Below are 22,185 nucleotides of genomic sequence, written 5' to 3' on the forward strand. Positions count from 1 at the left end.
AGAGATAGATAGATAGATATATTATGACTGTAAATCCTGTGTGTTCACTGGGTCGGTTTGCCTATTATGGGGGGGGGGGGGGGGAAACCCGTGTTTCCGGGTGGAAAAACCCTCTACCTCCGTATAAGTCCGACTAACTCACCTTTAGTGGAAACAGACCAAATAAAGGTTTCTCGCGTCGGGAATCGAACCCAGGTCTTTTTTACCAAAGGGCTTCGTTTATACCGACTCAGCTATAGAGGGCTCTAAACTACCATTCGCGGTACGAATGTGCTGTTCCTCTGCAAGGAATTTGCTTTGCATACTCGAAGTTTTGCTGAGATTTCTAACTAGCATTATCAAGAGTATACACATGCACGTACGGTACAAAGCTAAAGACACATTCAGTGAGTGTGATTTCTGTCTTTGAAGTCTACAACTGACTTCAAAGCGATAACTGTGGACAGCGATCTAAAACTGTTGATTTTTGCGCATGCAGTGTGATTAATAACCTCGGCAGACTGGGGGTTTTATGAAGGTGAGGAGAAGACGGTTCTGAGTATTTTTAATGTTAAGTTATTTTTATTTTTTTATTTTGTGGTTAAAAATTAGTAATTAGTGAACTAAATTCTTCTTGTAATGCTGCATTCGAGACGGTGATTTTCGTTGTTTCTTTTACTATGTTAAGAATAGATGTCTTACAAGATATCTATTGTCTGGGTGATGCCACAATGTGTTTCAGAATGGAACAGCATACAGCAAAAAAAAAAAAAAAAAAAAAATGAAACGCAACCACGTCTTTTTGACAAGGACATACTGGTTTTTTAGTTTGTACTGTAATTAAATGAACGTAATGCTATATTTTGATCAAAAGGATAACCATGAAAAGTATTTCTCACCATCCCACTAGTAATGTTCGTCTACTTTTCTTTTGTGTACGAAATATTTCTCCTTGTTGCAACCTCTAAAGTGTTCCGCGCGTACAGCGCATTTTAGTGGCGTGATTCGGGGTAAGGGTAAAATAACTCATTATCCAAACCAGTTCTGGCCTCCAACAAGCAAGGATGGTTGCTCAATGGTCAATGAAAATCATCTGTGAACTGATTTTTTTTTTAATTTGGATAGTTTAATGATCTCACATCTTTTGCCTGACACTATCAGAAAGAGCTATCACCAAAGTTCCTACATTGATTTTATTTATTTATCACTTTTTGATGAGATATAAGATAAACTCATTACGTCCATCAGCTACAATGTCCTCTGGTTACTTTTGTCAATTTTTACAGTAGGAATAACTCTGCCGCTACCACCACCATCATCATCGTATGATAAGGGATAATTCACTTGTAAAGAGCTCATAAATATTCCTTCCGTTCTTGAAGGAATCTCATTGATAAAGTACCATCTGTCTTCATTTATCGATGGTACTTTAGCAATGATATTTCATGAACGTCAGTTCAGCAGCCCATTCAAATAAAGGAGTACGCTAAGGAGATACCATTTTACCTAAATTATTCAATGCAGTAGTAGCATATGCCCGGAGTAAATTAGATTGGATTGACAAAGGGATTAATATTAATGGTAAAAAATCATTTGCAATATGCTGATGAGGTTGTAGTAATAGAAAATAACAAAACGAAACTGGAAGAAATGACGAACGAATTAAACACAATATCAAATAAAGTAAAATTATGCATAACGTGAGCTCTGTAGCTCAGTCGATATAGACCCTTTGGCCGGAAAGACCTGGGTTCGATTCCTGTCCAAGACGTGAGAAAGTCTGGTCTCTTTCGACTAAAGGTGAGTTAGCTGGTCTCATACAAAGGTGGGGTTTTTTTTTTTTACCCGTAAACTCGGGTTTTTCTCCTCAGAATAGGAAATCGGTTCCTTGAACACAATCATGTACAGACATAGTACACATCGGGAGGCATAGGGCTAACAACCTTATACTCGAAGCGGTTGCGGTTTCGAAACGTAATAGGCCACTAAGCCTAATATACGTGAAAGGAGGATAGATACACTACGAAAAGACTAAAATGACAAATATTGAAGGAAACCTGATGATAAGAGAAGAAATAATAATAGACAGTAATAAAACAAAGCAAGTACAAGAATATGTATACCTTGGAAGAATCTTTACCTTAGGAAAAAGAAGCATTTATGAAGAAAAAAATGGGGAATTCAGCTAGGCTGAACGGATTTTAGCAAACAGAAAAAATTCCTATGAAGTAAAATGAAACCAGAAAATAGAACCAAATCAATGCATTATCCTTATTATGAACTATGGATCGGAGACGTGCCTAATAACCAAACAAAACTGGACAGAATGAGAAAATCGGGCGCAGAATGGAGAGAGTCATGCTGAACATCGGACTGAAAGACAACATCACGAATGCGAATTTAAGAAAAGAAACTCAAGTGTTGGACATAGGGGAAGAGTTTTGACATTAAAATGGAGATGGACAGGACGTATTGCTCGGAGCAGCGATACATGATCAAAGACACTCACTCAGTGACATCCATATGAAGGATGACCTAGTGGAGATGGATGAAGAATGCTGGCATTAGGAAGGATTCAACACAGAAAGTTGGAGACAAAATGGAAGGGGGGGCTTATAACCAGAAATGGTTATAAAAAGAGCTAGAAGAAATACCATCTTTAGTAATGACCCATCACCTATTAACAAACAAAATTTTTAAAAAAAGTTTTGGATTGCCTGGCTTTAGTTTCTAGTGTAAATATTAAATATTTATACCTAGAAGAAAAAATCTCTGAATATGTTATATGCCACTGCATATATTTTGCACACTCCAACTTACGGATATTCAAATTTAACGATAATGAAAATACCATCCCATTCCCATTGATGGTCCACATTCAGAGACATAACCTGTGCGAAACAAACAAAAAAAAATTAAATAATAATAATAAATACCCACCTGATCGTGTCCAGGAAGTTATTTTCCACTTTAACGTCCAATATCCACCGAAGCCTGCAGTCACAATTCCAATCGTTCCCGCTCACATCGAGGTGTTGCAACTTCAGATCGCGGAGTACATCGGCTGCGAGAGTGTGAAGCGCGTTGTGGTGCAATACGAGCCTTTCCAAAGGAATGACCATCGTCGTCGAGTTCCATGCGAAGACCAATGGATCGATGTGTACGAGTTTATTGTTGAAACTGCAGAACAGCATCCTCAGATTAAGAAGATGGCCAAAGGCATACGCATCGATAGACTGCAGTTCTTCAAGGCGGTTGAGGTAGAGTGCAGTCAGATTAGAAGCTCCTTTAAAGGCGTCCTTGGGAATGTTCGTAATAGGATTCGAGCTTACGTCCAGTAATTGTAGGGAAATAAACCCTTCAAGGCCAGAGGTGGGGATCTGTTGCAATCCATTGCCTGAGAGATAGAGTTGCTTTAGGTTCGGGAGGAAAGTGGCCAAATGATCTGGAAACCAGGTGAGTCCCGTAGTCTTCAGGTTTAACAGTTGCAGTTTATTGAGGTTACTGAAATTTACGGGATCTACGGTCATCAGTGGATTGTACTCCAAGTTCAGTTCGTTCAGCAGTGGAGTTGATGAAAACATTTCGCCTTCGATGGAGCTCAGCGAATTGTAGCTGAGATCGAGGACTCTCAGCTTGTGCAGTCCTAGAAGAGCTTTCAGGGCCAGACTAAAAATGTTGTTATGAGCCAAGGTCAGACGGTCCAGGGCTGACAGCGACTTGAATACCTCGTCCCCAATAAACTCGAAGGCATTGAAAGACAAGTCAAGGTACAAAATTCCTTTTCCTTGGATGAACGAGTTATTTGAGATCACTTTGATTCTGTTGGCCCTGAAGCTGACGGAAGTGATCTCGTCGGGAAACTCAACAAACTGCAATAGAGTCTCCAGTTGACGGTCGCTGCAGTCGACTTCAGAGAAGGAAGACGACTGAGGACAACTGCACTGGATGCTTGAGCTACATAATTCCGCGTATGCATTGCGTTTGTCTTCCTCGGCATAGACAGCAGAGGGAGAAACAGTCAGTAGGATCCAAGTGGTAAAGGGGAGTAGTACACCGAGCATGGCTGGTATCAGGACCTGAAAAAAAAAAAAGACATCCGAATTAAATTTCATTCTAATTACTCGCTGAATTACCTTCAGATAATCTTTCGATCAGCGTTTATCTTACTGCAGCTGGTTTTCGTTTTAGGCTTAATGAGCTTTGTTCATTTAATTCAGTTTTAAGATTTAGATTTTTCAGGAATTCTTTTCGCAGGCTTGTGTTGCTTTGTAGTACGGCAATTTATTTATTTATTCGTATAGGATTCCGCCAGTTACTCGCCCTCCCCTTAGGACTGGTTGAGTCCTCCTAGTGAGGGATTAAGTATGTATTTTATGAGTGTAGATTCATGCGTGTTCACGGGCCGGTTTGCTTGTTCTGAAGGACGAAAAACCCGAGTTTCCGGGTGAAAAAACCCTCTATCTCAGTATGAGACTGGCTAACTCACCTTTAGTCGAAAGAGCCAGATAAATGTTCCTCACGTCATAGACGGGAATCGAACCCAGGTCCTTCAACCAAAAAGCTTTGTCTATACCAGTGGTCGATATCGACCCTCAGGGGTCGATTGGGGGTCGATAGAAAAATATAAGACATCATTGTACAGGTAATATTTAATTCGGTAAACTTGGATTACCTCCATCCTGAATTGGTTGAATAGGACCTGTAAGATGGAGCAAGATCATGAAAATAGTTACGGAGGCCAATCATGTAGGCCAAAATGACGTATTTACCAATAAACGGATGTCGGTGGTTTCGGCGCGGCGGGAGAGGGATTGCAACACGTGCGTGGTTGGTTATTTACTTATACTTACACGTATTCGATCCCAGTTCTCATTTTTGCGCATCGACATACAAGGGGGCGTTAATGTTCTAAAATTCATCAACATACATATTATAATTCAATCGTTATTCATTCACGAACTAAATTTTTCTATGTTGAAGAGTTGAGCAGGGCTGGTAGTTTTGTACATCCTATATATACCTATAGGAAGATTGTATTGTTGTTATTTTGTTATGTAAATTAAATTTTATATTTTATATATATTATTTATCTCTCCTATCAAATATGTAATGTTAAGAATGACGTCAAAAACAAAAACGTATCCCTTTGACGTCAAGCCAATATAATAATATATACTATATTACACATACAAGAAACACTGTAACTATAAAATAAACAATCTAAAAACTCACATAAGCGTCTTTTTTGCTTGTCCTATTATAATTAAGTAATAGTAAGATAGTGGGGGATCGATAAAAAGTAGGAAACTCTTGAAGGGATCGACGGTCAAAGAAGTTTGGCGACCCCTGGTCTATACCGAACTGAGCTACGCAGGCTGTACGACAATAACCAGAGTGGAAAACGAGCGGTGCATAAAATGAAAATCACAGTTCGGGTGAAATTAGTAATTTCAAAGTATGAAAACGCGAAATAAAATAAAATAAAATAAAAAGGAAATATATGCACAAGGGTGGTGCAAAGACTATCGGTCTTTGCACCACCCTTGTGCATATAGTTTCAGCATGAGAGTGAACATGATATGCATATATATCATGTGCTTTCATATATCTACACGTATAAAGAGAGGGGGGGGAGCTCAAATATTACTCTTTTGCGAGTTTGTTCTAATCATTTTCACATATTAATTAAACAAACATTTAAAAATTTTATAAAAATGTAATTAGAAAAAAATTAAATTTAAATGGAAAATAAAACTTTTTTTAAAGGATTGAAGATTAATGAGATGCGTTAAAACTGATATTGCAAATTCAGAGATAAACCGCAACAAAAATTTAAATTCCATTAATTAAAGGATGATTATCTTCTCGGATTAATTGAAACTACAAAGTAACAGAATTTCATTACATTCAGACGTAATTAACACAGAACGACTTGTTTCAATGCAATGGATTAATTTGTAGCTGTTTGGAATATTTTCAATTCAAAACTTGCTCAGTAAAAGAAAGTTTCCGTAAAGAAATTTGCATAAAAGCTGCGCCTTAGTTATAAAAAAAAACCACAATTTGTTCAGCATCGAATAAATCGGTTGATTTCCTACTTTTAAATTATAGTTTAATGAAAAGTGAGTTTCCGAATTTTCCCTGAAATTTTATATCATTATTAAAAACACGCACTATATAGATATTATAACGAGATGGAAAATTACTCAAAAAATAAAACATAGCGAACCAATCTCAAACATCGATACAAAAAAAAAAAAAAAAAACACGCCCCGTCCACTCTTCCTTCAAAAATTTTAAAGCGTGAACAAGCACTCGTTGTTTGAGGCGTGTAGTCGTTTTTACGTGCACGCTAACCAAAAAAAAAAAAAAAAAAAGCACTTACATATATATATATTATACACATACATACAAAAGCTAAATCGACACCTGGCTTGTTGTGGGTGCTGAAAACTATGAACTACTACTATATAATATCTTCACTTTGTATTTACCTCATTCCTTCATGTGCGTGTGTGTGTGTGTGTGTGTGTACACACACATGAAGGAATAGAGTGAGAATTTAATTCGTTAACTTTGGAGTGCAACACTATGTATTGATAATTAAAAGAAACACACGTATTAACCACAGTGAAAATTATTTAATTGTAAATATTTCATCCTAAGTATCTTAGGACATCATCAGTACAGTAGTTTAAAACAATAATAGGAATAACATACAATTAGGGCGCATGATTACAATAGAATCTCATTAAACGTGCGTAATGTGTTACAAAAAATAAATAAATAAATAAAATAATAATAATAATAATAATTTAACACAATTTTTTATGACAATTTCCCATACTTTTGGAATAGTAAGAACGTCGTTGCGGTTTAAGTTTGGTCTGTGTAGTAGGGCTTCAGACTTTCTTTGTATAAACGTTCATGTTTATATAAAGATCTATGTAAAAGTTTAGCCTTTTCCCAATGGATCCTATTGGTTTGGATTTTCAATTCCGTGTTGAGAGAGGGCAGATTTCTGCGGTTTAAAAAGACGAATGTGGTCTTGATGTTCCGAGATGCGTTTCTGAACAGACCTACTTGTCTGTCCAAAGTAAGATAATTTTCATGAGCATGGAATTTCATAAACGCCAGGCAACATCAAAGGTGAAAGTTTGTCCTTAGGAGAAGGTAACAAGTTGTAAATTTGTAAGTAGTGATAGGTTTGTAAGTAGTTGCAAAATTGTATTTCTGCATAATTTTAGAAAGACGTTCGGAGATGCCTTTGACGTAAGGTATAGGAATCCTATGGACTTCTTCCTATCTGGTTTGATGTGTGGAGAAGTGACTGATGATGATTTTTTTTAGTTGTTTTCGGATTATATCCATTTAGGATGGCTGTATTTTTGATTACTTCTAATTCTTGGTTTAAAGATTCTTCAGAGGAGCAGAATTTGTGTGCTCTGGAAACTAGTGATTTAATAATGCCAGATTGCTGAGATGGATGATGAGCGGAAGAATTGGGAATGTAGCGACCTGAGAATGTAGGCTTGCGAAAGACAGACGTGGCTATGGAACCATCTTCTTTTCTTTGGATGTGTAAATCCAAAAAGTAGAAACCCTGTGGAGATTCTTTTTCTAACGTAAAGTTGATGCGATGATGAAGAAGGTTAATTTATCTAGAAACAGTTGTAATTCATGTTCGGGATGATCCCAGACTGCAAATACGTCGTCGACATATCTTAACCAAATTTTTGGTTTGGGTTCAAAAGTGAATATTTTTTCTTCAAGGTGTTCTAGAAACAAGTTTGCTAGGTTTGGTGATAAAGGAGATCCCATTGCTGTTCCTTCTTCTTGCTTGTAAATTTGACCATTCCAGAAATCAAGAACATCACGACCACATTCGTCTTTTTAAACCGCAGAAATCTGGCCTCTCTCAACACGAAATTGAAAATCCAAACCATAGGATCCATTGGGAAAAGTCTAAACTTTTACATAGATCTTTATATAAACATGAACGTTTATACAAAGAAAGTCTGAAGCCCTACTACACAGACCAAACTTAAACCTCAACGACGTTCTTACTATTCCAAAAGTATGGGAAATTGTCATACAAAATTGTGTTAAATAATTTTTTTTTTTTTTTTTTTGTAACACGTTACGCACGTTTAATGAGATTCCATTGTAATCATTTGCCCTAACTGTATGTTATTCCTATTATTGTTTTAAACTACTGTACTGATGATGACCTAAGATACTTAGGATGAAATATTTACAATTAAATAATTTTCACTGTCGTTAATACGTGTGTTTCTTCTAATTATGATCGCACCACAGGTTTCGTTATTTAAAATAAAAAAAAAACAAAAAAACTATGTATTGATGTCGGGTATACACAGTATGTGTAGCTGCTCGTGTCATACCACTACCAAACCCCCATCTTTTTTTAAAAGTGGGGGTTTGGTAGTGGCCAATCCGGTGAGCCAACGCCCATGAAAGTACCTTTTAAAAAAAGGCATAATTGCTGAAACAGCCGCCTAGAAGAAATCATATTTTAGGTGGAGTGCCCTCTTCTGCATACCATCATGAATTCCTAGGGAAATTTTAGATGCACCCCTTTGAGAACAGTATTTTATGGGTCGGTTGGATCTGGAATTTATAATGTTAGCAGTTGAACAAGAACAACGACAGAAAGAGATTGATAGGTTTGAATGCAAAAGATTACCATCAAGGGTTAGATAAAATGTTAAAAATCAAGGTCGATGCATGGAAAATGCATTACTAAGTTACCACTTATCTTTTAATATCCATCTATAAAGTATTTCTATTCGGAAAGCGCCTGTAGCTCAGTAAGTAAAGTCGTCGACTTTTAGTGAGAAATGCCTGCGTTTTAATACCATGTCTAACGCAAAGGACGTTTATTAAAGTTTTTCATTGGAATGTTGAATTTTGTTCTCAATCAAAGGTGGCAGGATTTTGTTTTCCCTCCCGGAAACTCAAATTTTTTATCCCCTCAAAAAAGCAAACCAGCCAGAAGAACACGAAATTTATATTACAGTTTGTAGGTGTTTTTTTTATATTAGGGTTTGTAGGTGTTTGTATCCTCCAGGAGACTTTTCATTTTATTATCTTATTATGTAGCATTTAAAACGACAGTTGCGTTGCCTTTATCCGCTTTTATTATGACAATATTTTTGTCATCCTTTAATTTTTTAAGGCAAGCGTAAATAAAGCGTTTTAAATGCTACAGAATATGATAATAAAATGAAAAGTCTCCTAGAGGATACAAACACCTACAAACCCTTAGACAGAGACCCGACTTGGCATACACAAAAAAAAAAAAAAAAAAAGATCTCAAAAAAAGTGCCTCCCTGGACGGAAGAACTTAAAAAATACTTAAAATCAAAACATCCTTTGATACCAAGAATCTATGGGGTTCCAAAGATTCACTAGACAGATATACCTTTAAGACCAATAGTAGATCTAAGAGATTCACCGACTTCCAACTTGGCGAAATACCTCACCAACATGATCTTACATCATATAGGAAAAACTTCTTCCTTCATAAAAAATAGTACACATTTCATAGAAAAAGTGAAAGATATACATATTGGTCTATCAGACATTTTAGCAAGTCTAGACATTATCAGCTTCTTTACAAACGTCCCGAGACAAGAAATTTTGAATCTCCTAGAAGACCTCTTCCCTCCGGACATCTTAGATCTTTTTAAATATTGTATAAACAATACTTTTTTCACCTATCAAGACAGAATCTGGGAACAAAAAGAAGAACTGGCCATGGGTTCATCATTATCACCGGTATTAGCAAACCTATTTATGGAAAAATTTGAAAACAATGCTCTAAAGAATTACCATAAAAAACCAAAAATATGGCTACGCTATGCAGACGATATTTTCATCATATGAAATGGAACCTCACATGAACTTATCAATTTTAAAGATTATCTCAACAATTTGCACAACACCATAAAATTCACTTTAGAACAAGAAGAAAATAGAAAACTTCCTTTTCTAGATATTCTATTAGAAGTTAATGAAGAAAATAAACTCTCCTTCTCAGTATATAGGAAGCCGACTAACACAGGAAGATTTCTAAATGCAGCCTCACACCACCATCCTTCACAAAAAATAAGCTTAATTAAAACTCTTGTAGACAGAGCATACAATATCTCCAGCACACAAGAAAGATGTAATGAAGAACTAAAATACTTAACACAAATCCCCCAACAGAATGGGTATGAAACAAAAACCATCAAGAGAATCCTTAAAATGCCTCCAACCAACAACACAATAAAACAGGATTACAAAAACGCAATCTCGCTTCCTTATATCAAAAATGTTAGAGATAAGCTAGCCAAATTAATGTAAAAGTAGTGTTGTAACGCACTTCCTTGGTTTTGAATCCGCCATCCTGATGTAAAGTTGTTCTTAATAAAATCAATTAATTGCTAGTTGATTACTAAACAAAATATAGGGAAATTTATGTTTATACTGCGCCGCCCTATATTTAGAATAGCCTATGCAGAATAGTAAAATCAATCTTGAATTAATCTAGCAGTCTCATTAATCATATAGGCCGAATTTAATATATTACTCCTAAAGGCTACCGCAAGATCTGAACTTTTTATGAACGGTGCAATGAAAACGAATCAAGCACACACAATATTGAAATCAATAACACAAAACATTTAATACAAGGTTATATGACAAATACATAAAATTATAACTCCCAAAATAAGATAATACAATTAACTTAGTTCTTCGGGTCAGAACATTCACATAGAATCAAACATCATATCTTCAGACACTAAATTCATAGTTCTTCTAATAATAAAAATTGTTTGTACATTTCAAAACTTCAGAATCTCTTAGTAAATAATTTACTAGTATTACTTAGCTGCACTCCATAATTTAACTCTTAGTCAGCAAGCACTTATTAATTTATTAATAGCAGCAGCTATTACTTCAAGGAGAAATACTTACAAGTTTCAAACTTGGCTAAACTCAGTGAAATGCCACTGTAAATGTTAGGATATTAGAGACGGAGCTATCACCTAAATCTTCGCACTGAAATAAAATAAAGTAGGACTGTTCTTACCGGAATTACTCCTTAGCACATCAGATTCAATGCGAGCACATATCAAAACTATATTCACTTATTACTTCGATGCAACACTATTCAAAAGAATTCTTCATGGAGATAACTGAATTAATATTTATCGCGCTACTCAAATCCTGACGGACTTGCTATAAGGCAGAATAATTGTTCCATGTTTACTACTGTATAACAAATTGAGCTTCGAATAATCCTTCTTCTAGGCGATATAGGAATACGTAGTAATTCTAGAACTTAGTGAAATTATTCTGGATTTCCTATTAATCTTCCGGTCTTTTGTTAATCCTATTAAGGCACTAAAATTCCTATTACTGCCACCGCTAACCTCACTCTATGTTTCTCTTCGTCTCCGTAGTGTTCTGAATGCTCCTGCCCCTGAATGTCCTGCCCTTGAGTCTCCTTATTTACTTTCTTCTCCCGTTACTCTACTTTCCGCCTAAACTCGTTCACTTGTCCCCCCTCATATTAATTCCCTACTCCCAATTACCACAGCTCACGCCCTAAGCTTGCTCATTCTATTTTATTTCTGTCTCCATGGCAACGATCAAAACAAAATGTAAACATAAGCATTATATAAGATTATATCTTTACACTCAGTAATGAAAAAAAAAATAACGAAAAATATTACAGTTACTTAATTTTTCCTTCACTTTCATTTACAAATATAACAAATAAAACATATGTCACAGTTCATAAGGCACATAAAAGTCACATTCATAGACTATCTTATAATATTATTGAAGGAATATAGAAATAAAACAAATTTTCCGCGGAGTCCTTTTATTAACATAACATATATTAAAATTATATATTTAAATAATAACTGATAAAATTCAAGGAAAATACATGAATAATAAATCTTAAACAAATGAGTAACAAATAATACATAACAAGTCTTGCTTAGGATATGGTAGATTATGTTAAACGTGAATGAAGAATAAAACATACAAAATAATTTCATTCACAGTTTAACAGTAGCCTTCCTTCCTATAGAAAAAATCTCAAGATTCCTACATCCACCAAAACTATCTCATCATCCTCTTAAAAAACCAGGAGTCTACAAAATCCATTGCTCTTGCGCGATATGCTACGTAGGACAGACAGGAAGATCTAGAGAAATACGCATGGCTGAACACCAGAAAGACGTACAATACAAAAGAGAACAAAAAACGGGTCTTGCTTTCTATACCACTTCCACTGGACACGATGCACTCTGGGAAAAAACGACGATGTCATACATAGAAAACAACTGCTACATAAGAAAATTTAAAGAAGCTGCTAATATGCTGGAAAACCCAACCCAGTGCAATAAAAATCAAGGCTAAATTCTCCATCAAGTGTGGTCAGCTCTAATAAAAAATCTACCTCAATCTGAGCTCGGACTGTATGAACGAGAACAAGAACACGTGACACCGTCCAGTATTGTTGAACGCCAATAACGTTTTATATCTGCATTCTGTTATTTGAGTTTATGAATAGCCAGACGGTTATGATATGTATTTATTAATTTCTCTTGTTTAAACTTTAAGTTATACTATTTACCCCTGAAGATGTAAATCCTACGATTTACGAAACTTGTCAGGTATTATTTCAGTATATTGTATAACTGAATAATAAAAAAGGTGGTGTAATCACCGAAATATGTCTTTTGAACCAATTAACCACAGAAGTCTACGCCTGCAGTTGTAAGCATTGTTATTATTTATAAACACAAACAAAATTTATATTTTTCATTTTTTCCTTGGGGGGTGCTGCAGTGTCGCAGTGCTTATGTGCGAATCACCACTGGACGGTAGTCTTTTGCATTCAGACCTCTCAATCTCTTTCTCTCGTTGTTCTTGTTCAACTGCTAACATTATAAATTCCAAATCCAACCGACCCATAAAATACTGTTCTCAAATTAAGGGTGCATCCAAAATTTCCCTAGGAATTGACGATGGTATGCAGAAGAGGGCAATCCACCTAGAAGATTACTCTCTCCAGTCATTTTCTTGTGTACACACACACACACACACAAACACAAAGAATAGAGTGAGAATTTAGTTCATTAATTGTGTGCGGATGTCGAGTACACACAGTGTATGTAGCTGCTCGTGTTTTTACATGTTAGATAAAAGTGGAGGAATGGTAGTGCCCATTCCGGTAAGCCAACGCCCATGAAAAACTTAAGTACCTTAAGTTTTTCATGGACGTTGGCTTACCGGACTTTTTTTAAGGTATATTTTTAAGTACCTTAAAAAAATATCTTTTTTTTAAATACCTTAAAAAAAAGATAATGCTCAATAGCGCGCCTACAAGAAAATGACTGGAGAGTGTCATCTCTTTTAGGTGGATTGCCCTCTTCTGCATACCATCGTCAATTCCTAGGGAAATTTTGGATGCACCCCTAATTTGAGAACAGTATTTTATGGGTCGGTTGGAATTTATAATGTTAGCAATTGAACAAGAACAACGAGAGAAAGAGATTGAGAGGTTTGAATGCAAAAGACTAGCATCCAGTGTTTTAGAGACTATGGATGTGATATAGCGAGGATGAGCTAAATGTGTAAGTCATCTAGATGAGAAAGAAGAAAAGTGTAAGAAGAGAAAACTGAATCTTGAGTGGAGATCGGGACATTGTCAACTGAATGTAAATTTTGCGTTCTTCTGGCCGGTTTACCTGTTTTGAGGGATGAAGAAGTTGAGTTTCCGGGAGGGAAAACAACTTCTTGCTGTTTACTGCCACCTCTGATTGAGAACAAAACTGAACATTCCAATGAAAAAACTTTAATAAACGTCCTTTGCGTTAGACATGGTAATAGAACGCAGGCATTTCTCACTAAAAGGCGTCGACGTTACTGACTGAGCTACAGACGCTTTCCGAATAGAAATACTTTATAGATGGATATTAAAGTATAACTTGTAACTTAGTGATGCATCGACCTTGGTCTTGCACATTTTATCCAACCCTGTACGCAGACATGGAAAGTATTTTGGAAAAGAGAATGGAGTGACATTCCAAGTGACGTCTAGGAGACCAGATACATGTAAGTCACTTGGAATCAATGGTGGACCGAATGTGGAATGATGATCTATCTAAATTTGAAAAGTTCATGGAGAGAGAGAGAAAGAGAGAGTGACAAGAGATATTCGGTCTGGTATTATCAAAATAAAAGGTGTTGTTTGGTGACATCCTGCTAGGACTTTTCTTATTTGTAAGAATTTTTGTACTTATTTTCTTTATCAAAATCTCACTGTATAAAGTAATCCAACTTTCTCTGATATTTATCAGTTTTGTTGTCAAAAATCTTTCTTTCGATTTCCAAGTGAGTCGATCTCTGGCACGGGCAAGCCGGGGTTTTCTCCCGGAAAACGAGGTTTTTCGTCCCGTAAAATCAAGAAATTCGACTGCGGAACACACACTATTTCAGACATTAATATACTCGTAAGGGTTGGCAACAACGAAATGGCAGCACTTATCTGTCTCTTCGCTGAATGTCGTTTATAATTTGTGACAGTCTTGGGCCAGCTAGCCCTGATTGGCTAAGACTGGTGGAGAGTGAACTGTTCCTGAGTCTCCAAACTTCAGATGGGGCTTAAGCAGTGTTGAACATGTATAAAAAAAAAACGGTTAGCGGATTTTTTTTAAATAATTTTAATGAACTCGAAGACGAGTTGTAATCATATGTAAGCATCACTTGGGTTAGCCGCTGTTTTAAAAACTCCCAATAATAATAAACAAAAATATAATCTATTTTGAATTAATGATTTTCAAGACTTTTACGGTAAAAAAAAAAAGTCTTAGGAACACTAGGCACAATGTCTTGGATTTTATTTGTAGTTAGTAACGAAATTATCCAGGTCAGTTATTTATAAATTTTAAATGTAAAATTTGCCATTTATTTTGTGTAGTTTCTAAAGTAAAATATGTAGGAAATTTTGAGTTTTTAAAATTTCCTTTAAAGGTCGTTTTTTTCTGGTTTGGTAAAGTCAAACATGAAAGTCAAAAGTATGTTGTTGGACGGCATTGTGGATGGAAAATGTTTATCTCGTGATATGCTTTCTGGTACCCTACCTAATACTCTCCATATCAAGTTGAATTTTTTCAACTGATTGTATTGAGGGTCCGTGGATTAGCTTGAAAGCAGCCATCGTGAGTCATGCTGTTATTTACGATACGTAGTTAGTTGACGTGGCGGCCTGCATGATGCTCCAAGAAAGATAACCAGCGAGGCGGAGAGAGAGAGAGAGAGAGAGATAAGGTCAGTTTGTTCGGTGAGTAATAGACAGCAGCTAATCTAATTATGTAAATCGTTTGCATTTGTGTATACTCATATATACATAAATCGTGAGTATATACTCACACAGATTCTTGAATAAAATCGTTGTTATGAGAAAAGTATTAAGTGTTCCCATTTCAGAAATGCCAATTCCACGCCATACAAACAGCCCAGAAAAACATGCGTTTTATAATAGCATTTCTGAAGGTGACGTCGTTCACCAACAGTTCATTGACTCAGATTTGTGAAACCGAAATTTCTTTCGCTTTCTTCTATCTATAAATTATGTATGTTCTTCTGACTTCTTTCTCTGTTTCAATAGATTAAAAAACAGTTTTTTTTTTCCCTGTCACACACACACATCTGTATACTTTAATTAAAAGAAATGGGAGCGGATAAGCGGTTGGGGAAATAGGTGGCAGTTTCGTCACCGGGGGGGGGAAGTAACAACAAAGGAACAATATATTAAAGGAGGTAATGATCACAAAGCAATATTTTTATGCTTATTGGGATATATTGGACAATTCGGATGAGACAAATTTCAAAGAAAGATTCAGCAATGGTCAAGATGGCACAAAAAAAAGTTCTTAAAAGTGATTTGAAGGCTATTAAGATGACCAAGTAAGTGGAGGAGATAACAGTTTAATGCAAAGCTCTTTGGAATTTAAAGATGAAACGTTCCTTACTGTAATTGGTGAGAATTGTAGCACAAGAAGTGGAACGAGAAAAGGATCTCGTGGAGATGGGGAAAATCGCAAATGAGTTCCAGAGCCGAGAAAAGAATGGGCTTGTTTCATTGTGAGTGAGTTTGGTCTTCTAAGAGGCGTTACGGCCTCATAGAAGGCCTTTAAAAGAGTATTAAACAGCCAAGTTAACGAAAATAATCCACTCATACCTGAAAGATAGATATATGCAAATCAAAATCAATGAAAAATATCACTCAGATGCAAGTTATTGGCAGGCGTTCCTCAGGGTTCCCTTCTGGCCCATCTCCTGTTTTTAATCTTCATAGCGGACGTCCCTCGGAACCTGCAAACAACAATCACTGCATTATAAGCAGATGATACTGCAATAGTGGCAAGATCTATCAGTCCAAAACTGGCAATTAGAAAACTACTCACATTCTAGAAAAGTGGCTGGCAGACTGGAGGATCCAAGTGAATCCCCGAAAAAAGCTCAGCCATACTATTTTCCAGAAAGAGAGTCTACAACATGGATGATATTCACCTCTTAGGTGTCAAGATCCCCATGGCAGAATAAAATCAAATATCTCCCAGTAATACTCGATAAAAAAAAAAACTCCAATTCAGCAATCACATAAAACATACTGTCTCAAAGACATCGAAAGTAATTGGCCAGTTCTACCCTATGATCAACAGAAAAAGCAAATTGGATACACAAACAATGTTACTCATCTACAAGATGGTAATACGCACGGCCATCACATACGCATCCCTAGCATGGAGTCATACGGCGAATACAAATATCCAAAAACTACAGAGAATACAGAACAAACAAGTGAGAATGACTCCCCTTGGTACATTAGAAACTCACAAATTCACAGAGAAGTCAACATCCCTTACATCTCATCCTTACTGCTAGATCTAGCTCAGAAGGTCTTCACCATGACAAGCAACCACCCATACCGGTTGATCAAGGAAGCTTCGGAATATAATGATGAGGAAAGATACAAATACAAAAGGCCCAAGTCCATCCTACGTCCAGCTGAACACAGCTAAACTCACAGTCATCACGGGGCGAGATTAAAGCTCATTAACAATCCACTCAAAATACTTCATTTGCAGACAAAGGGAAAAACGAAAAGCATTTTTGCTTCACCCATCCAGCCAGAAATGTTATGCGCTATGCGTAGCTCAATAGAAGTGGCGTTTACATTCTATGGTGCTTGACCGTAAAAAGACTTGGGTTCAAATCTAGTGGCCGTCTAGAGGAACATTTTCTAAGCCTTTTCTCGATCGGTTTCCAGAGCTAGTCGATCTCTGGCACGGAAAAGCGAGTTTTTTCTCCCGGAAACTCGTTTTTTTTCCTCCACTAAATTCAAGAAAACCGGCCGGTGAACCCACAGTATTTTCAGACATTAAAATATTGTGTTAGGGTTAGCGACCAAGAGATGGCGACATAACCGTCTTCTTCACTGCGTACCGATTAATTAGTGATAGCCTTGGGGAAGCTATATCTGATTGGAAACCAGTGGAGATTGAACTGCCCACTCAGTTTCCAAAAATTAGAAAGCTAAAACGAAACGGGCTCGCCTACTCCCTATACTTGAACAAAAAAGGCGTTAGCTGATTTATATACGTAGGCTGTTCAATAAGTAATACGATTATATTTATACAGAAAACAGATTACCTTTAATCGTCATCATTTACATGGTCTTTTTCGAAGTAACTACCGTGAGACTCGATGCATTTGTCCCAACGTTGCGTCCACTTCTTAAACACATGTGAGAGTCCGTTTTTTGAGAGTTCTTTCAAAACCGCCTTTCAAAACTCTGCAGCTTTTACACATGCTTTGTTGCTTTCGAAATGGCGGCCTCTTAGTGGTTTCTTGAGCTGAGGAAACAGCCAGAAATCGCACGGTGCGAGATCAGGACTGTATGGAGTGTGTGGTAGGATATCTGTGTTGTTCTTCTGCAAAACGTCCACTACACAACCAGCAATATGTGGCCTTGCATTATCGTGGTGCAATAAGAAGCCATTGTTCAGCAATGGACGCTTCCTTTTGACGTGCTTAATAATAATCGCTGCTGTGTTGATCATTGTCTCTGTGATAGACGTTGAAGGTCTTCCCTCACGTTCAAGATCTTCCACATTTTGCCTTCCTTCCTTAAAAATTTTATGCCAGCGAAAAACACTTGCCCTCGATATTGCTTCATCGTGAAAAGCTTCGCGTATCATTAAAAGTGTCCGATGCCGATTTTTGAAACGCAAACAAAATTTAATGGCATAACGCTGTTCCAAGGATGCTTCCATTTCGAAGACTGGTCGCGCCTCGTAGGCGCGCCGATGAGCACTTGCGTTTAGTCATGTGACACTCTGGCACATCAGCCCGTATACGCTATCTATCAACCTTTTTTGTTAATACAGACAGCAACATTTCTTTATTCCACAGAAATTAATATTGTGATGAGTGGTTTCGCCACAGTAAAATTAGTCTTATTACTTATTGACCAGCCCACGTATATACACACACACCCTCTGTCCAAAAAAAAAACTGAACTTTTGATAAAAAAATAAAACATAGGACGATTATAATTATTCAAATCATTTATTTCAATCCCTCAGCTTCGATACCGCGTTTGGCACGGTCGTTAATCATTAATTCGTTAAATTAGTTTTTTTATATCGGTTTATGGGAAACTGTTGAGGGTTGTGATTACTGCTGCTTGACCGTTTTCAATGGTGTCATATCGCTTTCCTTTCATCGGCAAATGAAATCGGGGGAAGAGAAAGAAGTCACATGGTGCTAAATCAGGTGAATACGGCAAGTAATCCAACACACAAACTTGGTTTTTGCTCAAAAACTGCCTCACAATGTTCGAACGATGAGATGGTGCATTGAGGTGCAAAAGTGACCAGCTTCCTACATCACGATATTCATGCCCTACACGACGAATTCTCGCTATCAATCGCTTCAAAACTTCGAGATAAAACTCACCATTGACCGTTTGGCCAGGCGGAACGAATTCTTTGCGGATGCCCTTGGAATCGTAGAAACAAATCAGCATTGTCTTTACTTTTGACTTCTCCAAGCGACATTTTTTCGGATGTCCCTCTTCTGGTGGTCTGACCCTCAGATCGCTCGATCTTTCTTGTCTCGATTTCTTTCTGTGGGGACATTTGAAGAGTGTCGTGTACGAGACGTCCTTGAATTCCGCGGAGGATCTGGTAGTCAGACTGTCCGTCGCAGCCGGCGATGTGCGCGATAAGCCCGGTGTTTACGAGCAGGTACGCCAAACACTACTCTGCCGTTGTGCCGCATGTATCAACGTTGGTGGGCGGACCTTTGTGTATTTGCTGTAATGATCTGCAATAAATGTCGCTCTGGAAACCTGTGTCTGTCCTTCATTTCCTACTCCTCACTGCGTTTGCGGCTGCATATTCTATGACGAATGTTGGTGGTTTCGGTATGTACTACCATCCCCTCACGTTTGGACCACGAATTAAGGGACACCCTGTATATAAGAAACGATAACAGATATCAATGCGACAGTGGATTTTGTTAGCGATGCTGGAGTGTTAGCTGCGTGGATGTCATTTTTTTTGCAGTGATAAAATCTATATTTTCCTTCTGCAACATTCTGTCTAATAACATTCAGGTTTTATCTGAATAAAACAATGCAACCTTTCCTGTAGGAATGTCGTATAATTAGATAATTTATTTTATTTTTAGCCATATCTTCCTTTTATGGTGTAACAATTAATGTTTTTGTTACTGCCATCGACGAAAAGTTTTTTTTCCCTGAATAGTGCATTAGTACTGTAGGTGGGCTAAGGAATTTTTCTATTAATTTTATATATGTTTTATTATTATTTTTTTTTTTTTGCATAGTCCAGAAACCCTACTCATAGACGAAACATGAAAAATTTCATGTCACTTAAAGCCTTTAATAAGAGGTAAAGCGGTTTTACACTGAGAGATGAAATTAATCTCGCACCAAAGAACAATTACAAATATGCCTATCATGTCGGGATTCGAACATACAGCCTGTTGGTTGAAGAGCGAACGCGCCATGTACTCGGCCGACCGAAAGTGAAATTTTTATGTGAAAACAAGTGAAATGACACGATTGTTAGAAAAATATGAATGTAAAACAATACAAAATATTAGTGTGATCTGCATGTTTAAAGATAATTTTTGTGTTGTCAGATTTTCATGGAAAATTTCTGCAGCTGTTAAGAATTCATAATTCTGCTTAAGTTACAGGCAGAGTTGAAAAATGATTTAATTAAGAAAGAATAATTGCGCCTATTTTGATTCACGTATTGTGAATCATCGTCATCAGCATAATGCAGTTTAATGTAATGTGGAAAATGGAATCCCCATGCACCTAATATCGCTAATATCCTAATCTAAGGAGAGGTTTCATTCTTCATAAATCTTCACTGTTGTTTATTTATTTATTAATTTCCAACTGCACTACGCTGATGAAGACCAACAATACGTGGATCGAAATATTTGTAATTAACTTTCTTGATTAAATAATTTTTTAACTGTGTCTACGTGAAACCTATGCAGAACTATAACGTATACTATATATACAAATAAAATGTCTATATATACGACAGAAGTAATTTTAATTAACTATTGAAATTGTGAAGTTATTTTAAAGGGATTAAAACAATTTCAGGATTCATGACAGTTTATTCAGTTCTGAATAAGCTGGATAAATTGTCATGAACTGATCCGAGGACATCATGAAGTGGACACACTAAATGCGCAAGCTGCTTTTGGAATATAAACAAACACTTACAATTATGCGACTTCTCAAGTGCCTCCAGTGGAAAGAGGTCAGGACGCCTTTTGACTTGCATCCTAAACCTCAGTCTCATACAGAAGTAGAAGTGTTTACCTCTCGAAGACCAAGCACATTGTCAAACACAAACAAGGATTTTAGTTCGTTACGTTTGTAATTTCATCCTAATTATTTTAAGCAAACAATTCGAATCTTCCGCATGGAACCTATTAAGGTTTCATGCAAGGGGTTCTTCAACTAAAGGTGAATTAGACGATCTTATATGAGGTCACCTGGAGATTTAGTTTCCTCTCCGAAACTCAAATTTTCATCTTGCAAATCATACAATCAGCTCGTAGAACACGCACGTACAGATATAGCCTGGGATGTACAAATGTCGTTCATTTTATTCATATTAATATTTCCGAATTCTTGTTGTTGCTATGGGACACAACAAGAATTCTAAAAAATCAATATGAAAAAAAAAAAAAAAAGAAGTGGACGAATCATGTGCTAACGTTTTTGAAAAACAGCAAAAAAGCTTGTTAGGCAAAAATCAGTTGCATATTCAGTCAGAATTTAAGTAATAAAAATTGTTATTAATTGTTTAAAATAATAACAATAATAATTACAGTTCCGAAAATCAAGCTAGTGCATATTCGCATTTATAAAAGTGCCTTCTACCTGAATTCGAGAAGTAATTTGAATAAAGTAACATTTACAGCTAATATCAAAGAAGTCTTCTTACCTTGGAAGTGTACAGAACGCAGTTAAATAGACGTGAGTTTATTCATAGATAAGCGAAAAGCTGAAATCTTCCAACGCTGCCAAACGTCGATTTTATCAGCAGTTGACTCTTGAAATCTATCTCGATACACCTACCTGCGATAAACAGACAAAAGCTGCTGTTTGTACGACGTGCATTGTGTTTGTTCTTGTACTTTAGCCTCTACTCGTTGTTTATTTGGTCTGTTTAATAAATGGTTGCATCCATTGAAAAACAGAAAATCCTTCATCGATGTGTCTCTTGCAAATATTCGATAAAAGATAAATAAAGTTTTCAAACAGCAATAGTCGCGCCTCAGTTTACGATGAATAATGAATAATAATAAACGTTTATCTGCTGGACGATAATTTGAGCTTCTTCTATGTGATGTGCAACATTTGGGTGCATGGAATGATTGGATATTTCGCAAAAGCTCTTCTGTTATTATTTAAAAAAAAAAAAAAGTGCACAATCAGTTAACTAATAAAAACACATTTATTAAGACTGCAGGTTGGGAAGCTCACAGGGCATTTTAACCAAGAGTTATCTGCCATTATTTAAAACTACGCACATATTAACGAAA

General features: G+C 36.5%; 1 protein-coding gene across 2 annotated transcripts in view; it reads right to left on the reverse strand.

Moving 5' to 3' along the window:
* LOC150096911 (uncharacterized) overlaps window positions 1-21,893 on the reverse strand; it is a 29,191-nt gene extending 7,298 nt beyond the window's left edge. Inside the window, exons 1-3 of one of the 2 annotated variants that reach the window (XM_090408239.1) lie at window positions 21,585-21,893; window positions 10,969-11,052; window positions 2,920-4,058 (exon numbers count right to left, since the gene is read on the reverse strand). In XM_090408239.1, the coding sequence (XP_090264365.1) occupies window positions 2,920-4,043 (1,124 nt within the window). In that variant the 5' untranslated portion in view covers window positions 4,044-4,058; window positions 10,969-11,052; window positions 21,585-21,893. The remainder of the gene's footprint in view (window positions 1-2,919; window positions 4,059-10,968; window positions 11,053-21,584) is intronic. The other variant, XM_090408238.1, reaches the window with a different exon arrangement.
* Window positions 21,894-22,185: the final 292 nt, after the last annotated feature.

The sequence above is a fragment of the Typopeltis vanoorti genome, chromosome 18 (genome assembly GCF_054136105.1).
Source record: "Typopeltis vanoorti isolate ZY-2024b chromosome 18, IOZ_Tvanoo_1.0, whole genome shotgun sequence".
Lineage (NCBI taxonomy): Eukaryota > Metazoa > Arthropoda > Arachnida > Uropygi > Thelyphonidae > Typopeltis > Typopeltis vanoorti.